This window comes from Babylonia areolata, chromosome 21, assembly GCF_041734735.1.
Source record: "Babylonia areolata isolate BAREFJ2019XMU chromosome 21, ASM4173473v1, whole genome shotgun sequence".
Taxonomy (NCBI): Eukaryota; Metazoa; Mollusca; class Gastropoda; order Neogastropoda; family Buccinidae; genus Babylonia; species Babylonia areolata.
In genome coordinates, this window is record NC_134896.1 from 28,892,348 (window position 1) to 28,902,347 (window position 10,000).

Below are 10,000 nucleotides of genomic sequence, written 5' to 3' on the forward strand. Positions count from 1 at the left end.
ACACCGGTGTTGGGCACTTTGTCCTTCCACGATATGCCCAGATTGCGGCAGATACACCTCAAGTGGAAGGCATTCAGTCTCATCTCCTGCTTGGCGTAGGATGACCACGTCTCACTCCCGCAGGGCAGTGTGCTGACAATGCAGGCGGTGTACACTGCCATCTTGGTCTTGACAGAGAGTCTGGAATTCTCCCACACTCTAGTTGTGAGGCGGGCGAGAGTAGTTGCCGCTTTTCCAGTCCTCTTGTCGATCTCCTTGTCCAAGGAGAGACTGCTACTGATGATGGACCCGAGGTATGTAAACTGGAAATAATCTGGAATAACACTGGGTGGGGACCAAATCAAATCATGCAGCAGTGCAGGGTCTCCTCTGGTGTGTGGTCTCCTGGCGACCTAACATCGATGGTTCCCCGCGGACTGCCGACGCTGGGACTGTGACAGACGAACTCGGGTGTGGCTGTGTATGGGGGACACGGGATGAGCGGCGTGAGAGTAATGCCACTGAAACGGTGCAGATGATGGGGCAGCAAAACATGAAATGAAACAAAACAAAAATAGAAATAAAATCATGTCGCTGATAGCCCAGCCGACCGCTGGTGAACACCTGAGTGTCCTTAAAACCAGCTGAAAAGATCACAGAACAATGGCAAAAGCCAATTAAAACAATTTTAGAATGACTTATCCATTTACATCTCGCTCAGTCCATGTAAAATCTAAATAGAGTTAATTTGATAATAATTGAAAACAACGTAAAAAAAAAAAAAATAAAAAAGACCAGCTCACCGCCGTCTGTTTCAGTCCACGTAAGATATGGGGGAACCAAAGGAAGTCTTTTGCAGTCATGCAGTTCCACAACATAACGATATCGAAGTAAGTTAACTCACTCAGTACGGCCAGTCCTCTCTTCTCCTCTACACAGACCCCTCGGATGTCCAGTGGGTGTCTCAATGACCCAACCCTTAGCTTCCGTCGTCAGAATTGTGGTATTCTTTGTCAACATTCACCTCTTCAGTATGAGAGCCTTCCACTTGCAATACTTTGATGGTGGTAATTGGGGTGAAACGCTGTTAACGTCGTCTCTTTCGCCGTTCGTATGGAGAGAGTTAACATGGTAAGTGCACGCTAATGCAAACGTCCATAGGAAGCACGTAGCTCATTTCACATCCGCGTGATGCCTGCAGTCATGTGCTTGCAGGTTTTCGATTATTTCTACACATAGATGACTGCTATTATGTCAGTGCAGTGTTTGGGAACGTCTCCCAGAATGTTTCAGCTTACAAGTTGCACCAAGTCGGCACTTTGGAGATGGTACAGTTGACGTGACTGACTTGAACTGACTTAAATAATTATATATATAATATAATTATACATATACGACTACCCTAAATTCCTGGAGCTGAATTTAGGATTTTAAAGTGGGACAGGTTGAATCGCACTTTAGCATCCTAAATTCCTTAGCTGAATCTATATATATCCTGAACTGAATCTCTCTCTCTCTCTATATATATATATATATATATGTGTGTGTGTGTGTGTGTGTGTGTGTGTGGTGTGTGTGTGTGTGTGTGTGTGTGAAAAAAACCCAAAAAAACCCACGAATGGTATTTCTTTCATATGAAACAGAAACTAAACGTTTGCTGAGATACAGAAAGCCGTTCGCTGGACTAAGTAGTTCAGGTGTAGCGATCCGATTTGCAGCTTACACTTTTTTGTGTGTTTGTTTGTTTTGTTTTTGTTTTTTGTTTGTTTGTTGTTGTTGTTTGTTTTGTTTTTTGTTTTTGTTTTTTTTGTTTTTGTTTTGTTTTTTCTTCAGTGGTGCGTGTAGACCTGACTGCCACACATGGGCACTGTGCACAAAACCTTGGAGTCAGAAACACTGAGGGGTGTGGGGGTGGGGGGATGCTGGGGGAAGGGGGGTGGGAGGAAGGTATCACTGCCTTGTCTTCAGTGGAGTAGCTCAGACACAACATGCGTGCCTGCACCTATCTCCATGGTATACAAAAACACGCGTTCCATCCATTGTTTTGTTGAATCTTGTTCTTCACGCGTGCATTGCAACTGCCGCGAAACACGACGCGAAACTTTTAAACAAAAAGAGGAGAGGGGTTGAGACCAATGGAACCAGTCTGTCATGCTTTGCTATGGGTTTTTGTTTGGCATATTCTAGAGTTTCTTTCAAACAGGGTTAACATTTAACCCAGGCCCATGTCAACGATGCTCTGAAAACACAACAACAATTCAACATGTATTTCGGCAGACATTCATGAAATCAACTTTTGTCTTCGATGGAAAGAGATACGATGTGCGTGTGCGTGCGTGTGTATATATGTGTATGTGTGTGTGTGTGTGTGTGTGTGTGTGTGTGTGTGTGTGTGTTGTGTGTGTGTGTGTGTGTGTTCGGAGAATTCATGTTAAAAAAAACACAACAGTTTGTTACACTTAATTGTGTAAAATAATGATTGTATGCTATAACTCTATGATATGAACAAGTTAGAGAACTTTCTCGTATTGTGGCTGTTAGCGGAATTAAAAGCAACACACGACAAATAATTCATCAAGCTCTGTAAGATAATGTGCAGATTGCGAGTACACATGGTTCGCTTTTAATCAAGTTCCCATTCAACCATGATCATCGATTGTTAGGGTCTGCTTTCATGTCACACTTATTTCAATGATATAATTAAGGACAGAGTATGAGATGTACGAACTCAGACCACGGTAACATATTACGTCAGCAGAAAAACTGAGCTCAGTTATGGTTACAGTGGATTAGACAATCGAAAAAGGTCAGGGAGGAATTGAAGTCCATTTCAAAACGATGCCACTTATCTGATGGCCAAGGGCTGGGTTGCATACGCAGTCTTGACAGCGCTAAGTTTCTAACAAAGCAAACTTAGCGGCGCTAAGATATCCAGCCCCCTTAAGTGATTCCACGTCTTGAACCTTGTCTGGGCACGAAACAGAAATAAAGCCAGGAGTGTTCAACAGGAAATCATAAAAATAAAAAAATAAAAATAATAAAAAGTCGCTATCTGTAGACCTGAAAGGATCAAATTGGCGTCAAGCTGTATTCGTTAAAGAGCAAGTAATGTTCTCTTTTTTACTTTCTTTTTAAATTTTTTTTTACTTGTCTTGCCATGGTAAATTTGGGAAGCATTTGAGTGCAGTTCAGATGGGAGGAGTTCACTGACATCCAACGCTGTTTGTGTTCTACAGCTCTGTGATGCACACTCCTGGTCACCGGGATGGCCTTCGCAGCTCTCCGCAGGGCTTGTCCATAATCGTATTTCATTTGTTTTTAGAAAAAGGTGTGGTCTAATACCCGTTTTCTTTCATCGCAGGGAGCGATTGCAAGTGGGTTTTTGGGGGGATTGTCATTCTTTTTTTGTGGTGAGCTTCTTTTATTGCAGGCATGCAACACAACGATCTATCAAAGGAGAGAGAGAGACAGACAGACACAGACACAGACAGAGAGAGAGAGGGGGGGGGGGTATTAGAGATAGTGAATGACAAAGAAATTAATCACGACGGGCACGTGAATGAATAAGAATGCCTAATTGACAAAGAAAACCACCACCACCAAACCAAACAAACATGGTAAATATGCACTACAAAATGTCGGAAGCAAAGTTCTTATACTTTTATTGATTCACTGGACGTCGTCAATAGTCGGCGTTCAATGTCCATTACAAGGATTATGCAGTTGACAAATGATTTAGGCAGTGTGTAAGATAACTGATCATGCTCAATGTCAATAATATCACATCAAGCAAAGAGTCTCGCAAACTGCGATGAAGAACCATACACAACATGGAAAATATGCAACAAAGCGAGATGACTTTTGTAAAGAATAATATCAGCATATCAACAACCACTCCTGGACCCTACACGCACACACACACACACACACACACACACACACACACACACACAAGCATAACACGATGCCTCGCACTCCTACGAGCACACACACTCACACACACGCACATAGTCGACGTAATCACGCTGTATGCATGTGATCATGATGGTAAGAAGCAAGAAAGGAAGCTATACATCACAAGCAACATGCATGATAATATATGAAATACAACCACTTTTATGCTCCAAACAACTGATGGAATACACTATGACAGTTCCAGAGTGGATTATTTTCTTCCACCCACCCTCCGTCAGACAAGCAACAGACTCAATATGCCTTTAAAAGAAAAATCAACAACAACGATAATGAAAATAACAATGCAAACACAAACACACGCGTACACAAAAATGTAATCTGTCACTATAGTTGTATACGCATCCACTCACACACATACGAACTAAATGCTTCTCAGTAAACGTCCACCGTGTTAGCAATTATGGAGACAGAGAAAAAAAACAAGGCAAGCACACACACACACACACACACACACACACACACACACACACACACACACACACACACACACATACACATACAGAATATAAGAAACCAGTTCCATCGCAAACATTTCTAAAGGACCTGACAATACAATCCTGCTCGGTATCAGGTTACAGGATCATCATCATCATCATCATCATCTTCAATCAGCGTGTCCATGAAGGACTACAAGAAACTAAAATACATAACAAACGTGCACAAATTATCTACTCCTCTGCAGGAAACCAAGCGAGCTGATAATTATATTTCGTGGATGCAATGGAGAACATACCTTACATCTTGGTTGCTAAAAAGCTGGGTTTCTAACACAACTGGGCAAGATGATTGAATCATTAGGGAGCTTTTTTTTTTTTTTTTTTTTTTGCCCCACTGTCAAACCGTCAAACGATATCTTTCCAACACGGAAAGTTACATTCAGTTTTCACTGGCGATACTGATGACGGGAATAACCCGCCAACAGGGGAAAGGCAGCTAGGAGGAGGGTGGGGGAGTAGGAATCATTAATTAAACACCATACTGACGTCACAGAAACGACAACATAATCTGTTACCTGGTCTGCTGAAACTTCAGGGGGGGCGGGGGGCGGGGGGTGGGGGGAGGGGGGTTGCTGCTTTTTGGGGGGATTGGGAGGAGGGGGGCTGGCGGGAGCAGGGGGGCGGGGGGGTGGCATCCGTGATTCAGCCTCGCTGCCTACTGAATGCTATCCAATGCGATCTAGCACCTGTATGATCTGTGGCTGCATCTGCACGATGTGTAGGTATACACAGGGTGAATGAAGCAAAACAGCAACGTCAAATATTGCAGATGCTTTATGTATATGGTCCAGTATTGCTTTCACACGTCAATAGAGAAAGGAGCATATGATAGAAAGAGTGGGAGATGACGAATACGAAGACGAAGAAGAAGAAGAAAAAGGAGAAGAAGAAGAAGAAGAAAGTAAAAGCAGAATGAGAGAGAGAAAAAAAAATGAAGGCACAAAGTGCAACTATTTTTTGTTGCTTTTTGCAAACGAAACATGATCAGAAATTCAGCTAATGAAAATGAAAGAACATACAGATAATAAAAAAAGAGAACATTTTAACACCATCACCTCAAACGAACAATCTGAACTATACATATTAGATAAACAAATACATGAATGAACCAGCCACCCAGCATCTGTTCTGCTTCCAACGGGCGAGCGTATGGGTGATGAAACATGCCACTTTAAAAAAATTTTAAAAAAAGGGGGGGGGGGGGTTATACAAAACGATCAATCAATCATCAATAAATGAAAATATACACTCAATGTAAAACAAAGAAAAAACATAAGACATACACAGTTTTGCATGCGCCCCCTCCCGCACCCCTACCCGACCCCCCCACCCCCGCAAAAAAAAAAAAAAGAAAAGAAAGAAAGAAAATAAATAAATAACAGAAGGGATCAAAAGCACTGTCATTGATCACCTCACTAACCTAAACGCAAGAATCAGCCAAATAGAACACACTGACTTTTTTTTTTCCATCCAATTGCAAATACCTGAGTGCACAGTTCGTCAATGTGAACAAGAAAGAAAGAAATGATTTAGTAGGGAAAAGAGGAGGAGGAGGAGGAGAAGGAGAAGAAGAAGAAGATGATGATGATGATGATGATGATGATGATGATGATGATATAAAACCCAAACTGAAGGCCTCTGTTTCGAGTTCCCAGGAAAAGCTGCACAAAAACATACACCGTTTATGCAACATACGATCACTTTTCTAGAGTCCTCATCGTTATTGAAACCATTCTCGTTTCGATCCAAGGAAAGATGGTGATGCTCAGATTACACTGAATTTGATGAGAATGAACCAAAAGACTATTTTCCTCTTCATTTCATCCGTTGCAAAACGAAACAAATTTTTTTTTTCAATAAGGTAGGCTTGCAAAGGCTCGTTTTATGTTTTTTTTTTTACTATGATGATATCAGAGCGCTCGTCAGAAAAAAAAACGGTTTTTTTTTTCTTCTTCTTCTTCTTCTTCTTCTTCTCTCTCTCTCTCTCTCTCTCTCATTAAAAAGATCGTCTACTCTTTACTTGCCTTCCTGTTTTTGTTTGTTTGTTGTTGTTTTGTTTTGTTTTTTCATTTATGTGTCATTTTTGGTCTTCCTTTTACTCTTTATATTCTCGTAGTTTAATACATATATCAAAAACAGGCACAGCATTAACACTACTCATAGGCAGATGGAATCGTTGATGTCTGATACACTCACCAGCCTGTTTCGTTCACAAAGAAGGAGCAAATAATAATAAGAAAAAAAACCCTGTGTACTCATCTGAACTGAAAATCCTGTAACTCCTATGATGTTTGACAGGCAATTATCATTATTATTATTGTTATTATTATCATCATCTTTTCTTCTTCTTTTTCTTTTCTTTTTTTCTCAAGGCCCGACTAAGCGCGTTGGGTTACGCTGCTGGTCAGGCATCTGCTTGGCAGATGTGGTGTAGCGTATATGGTTTTGCCCGAACGCAGTGACGCCTTCTTTAGCTACTGATACTGACAGGCAAATACTAATGATGACAATAACGATGATAATAATAATAATAATAATAATAATAATGGTGTGAAATCAAAAGAGAAAAAAATTTCGCCCTTTCAAGGCCCACAAGATTAAGCAACAGTGCATTTAACTTCTGAAGTGTGTGTTCCTTCGCCCTCAAGCGTTCTGTCCAGCCCGCATAAAAGAGCCATGAATCGAATCAAGCGTGTGGATAATAATGTGAGGTGCATGTTGAATCATAGTGTTGCGTGACTACAGTCTTGTTCGTTACACCTCAGTCCGCTGTTTACTTCAGGACATTTCTGTCGCGTTTGCTGTCGTCATATCAGACCCCTTCTTTACAACGCTGTCTGACTGAAGAAATAAAACGAGACGTTCTGCTAGAAAGGAAGACCCTCTAGATTCCTCACACAGCTCGATCGTATTTTGACATTTGATTGACAATCGGCAGTAAAAAAAATAAAATAAAATAAAAATAATAAATAAATAAATACATAAATAAATAAATAACGAAGCGACAGTCAGCGTACGTGTGGATGAACCTGGACAAAAATGACGTCAGACTGGTTATCACGTCAGGTAATGTCAGACCACCGCCGAGGTCAAGTGGCGTCAGCGTGGTGAGTAGTTAGTGACGTCAACCTGATGATAATTAGTGACGTCAACGAATCGTGAATGACGTCGACGTGTGCTGATTTCCGAGAGGGAAGTGATGTTTTTAACTGTGCCGCTCAAACCCAGATTCAGAGGCATGGCGATGGATCACCCTGAACCAGAAGCGAAGTGACGCAATTGTGACGTCACCGGAGGCAAAACCGACGTAGGATAGTTGATGAGAGACTTCCGGGGCCATAGTACGTCAGCCATACAAACGAACTAAGAGGGTGTCACCTTGTGATGACACCAGAGCATCGGTCTAACGAAGGGAAAGGTGACCAGAGCTCAAATACAGTACAATCAGACTGTGTCTTCTTCTTCTAATAATAATAATGATAATAATAATAATAGCAACAACAAACATAATTCAAGGCGGAAGAAGAGATTCCACTTGAATTTATTACACACTGCATACCCGACACACCGAACATGGATGAAAGAACACTACGAAGACTTGATCATCATAGTCTTTCTTCACGGGTCTAGGCGATTTTTTTTCTTCCCCCAGAAATACTTCCACAACAAACTTAAGTCTCCCAGGACACCTCAGATTGCAAAAGGGGTTGGGGTGGTGGTGGTGGGGGCCGGGGGAGGGGGGGGCTTGGGGGCAAGGGGACACAAAGGAGGAGGAGAGGTCAGAGTGATGGGTACACATTCCCTGCCCCCTCACCCCCACACCAAAGGCTAGAACACCATGGCCTCCTTCATGATGTGCGATATCAACCTGAAGAGGTCGGCCCAGGCGGCTTCGATCTCCGACGTCCACTGGTCGCCCATGGCTGGCTTCACCGCTCGGATGAACTGGGGGCCGATCAGCTGCAACACAGAGAGACAGAACACTGAACACTGAAATGTTTAATTGTCATCAGCTGTAAAGCTCCTGTGACAGGGTACGTACAAATCAGAACAAAATCGTGCAAAACAGATCAAATGGAACAGAAAAGGAAAAAAAAACACCAGAACTGAAGCAAAATAAACTATTAAGAGATACGCGACATTCCGGTACTTTGACACTAGCTTAACTCTTTCCATACGAACGGCGAAAGAGACGACGTTAACAGCGTTTCACCCCAATTACCATCATCAAAATATTGCAAGCGGAAGGCTCTTATACTGAAGAGGTGAATGTTGACAAAGAATACCACAATTCTGACGACGGAAGCTAAAGGTTGGGTCATTGAGACACCCACTGGACATCCGAGGGGTCTGTGTAGAGGAGAAGAGAGGACTGGCCGTACTGAGTGAGTTAAAAAGTCCATGTCGCAGAGGGGCACTGTGCCTTGTGCACAAAGGCACAAGAGGCAGAGCATGTCAGTGAGGAACGAACGAACCTTCAGACACAAATCCCTTCATGCATTTTCAAATAGGTACCTGTGTTGAGCTTCGTTGGAAGATGAATAATCAGGGGGTCATTCCTGTTGTGTATGCACCAACCTTAGTCGTCCAACTACACATCCGGTGTCATTTGTAACCAAAGGGGCATAACTCTAGCAAAATGAATTATATCGAAACTACCGAAGAATGATCTTTAGTATGCATAAGAGATACCCCACCCACACACACACACACACCCTGCGCCCCTTGCTAAAAAAGCTTTAGCGAAATTAATAAATATTGTTCCTGTGATAAAATCATTATCAATAACTGAATGCAACCGTTTTGAGATTGGTGATTGCAGTATAGCAAGAATGATTTTCTGTAGAGCCACTCAGATGAAATGAATCACAAATAGTAAAATATGATCCGATATTTTGCTTAAGATACTTTTTCTAGAGGTTTGTGCAAGGCAGTTAAATTGATACAAGTATATAATCTGAAGGATCTACCAGATCCCCAGATTTAAATAGCGGCAGTATTTCAGCGAATCTAAAAGCTTCGGGATAATACCATTTTTTTCAGTACAAACTTGAAGATTACAAATATGTAAGGCTCTCAGAAAACGAAGGTAGATGACCGCTCGTCGCAAAACCAACTGGAGCGCGAGGAACAGAGAGAGAGAGAGAGAAAGAGAGAGACAGACAGACAGACAGAAAAATAAGGACAAAGAGAGACTGAGAAAGAAATACAAAAACAATGGCACAGACAGACAGAGTGGAAGAGAAAGACAGAAACAGAGAGACAGAAACAACTAAAAAGACAAGGAGAAAGAAAGAGGCTGAGAGAGAAATAGACAATGACAGAGCTCAGACCTGAAACGTGTTTATGATAAAGGTTATATGCATGGCCCGTTCTTCCAATATGTCTATGACGCAGAGATGCAGAGAGAGAGAGAGAGAGTGGAGGGGACAGGGGGGGGGGAGAGAGGGGTGGAAGAGAGATGGACAAAGAGAGAGAGAGACAGACAGATAGATAGAGACAGAGACAAGGCCAGAGAGAGCAGGCAAAGGTAGCTGACCGCATGTTGA

General features: G+C 42.2%; 1 protein-coding gene across 2 annotated transcripts in view; it reads right to left on the bottom strand.

The window, feature by feature from the left end:
• Window positions 1–6,400: 6,400 nt before the first annotated feature.
• The window catches only part of LOC143296358 (uncharacterized), an 82,508-nt gene continuing 78,908 nt past the window's right edge, over window positions 6,401–10,000 (bottom strand). For both annotated transcript variants that reach the window (XM_076608236.1, XM_076608235.1), the window contains exon 4: window positions 6,401–8,411. In XM_076608236.1, the coding sequence (XP_076464351.1) occupies window positions 8,280–8,411 (132 nt within the window). In that variant the 3' untranslated portion in view covers window positions 6,401–8,279. The remainder of the gene's footprint in view (window positions 8,412–10,000) is intronic.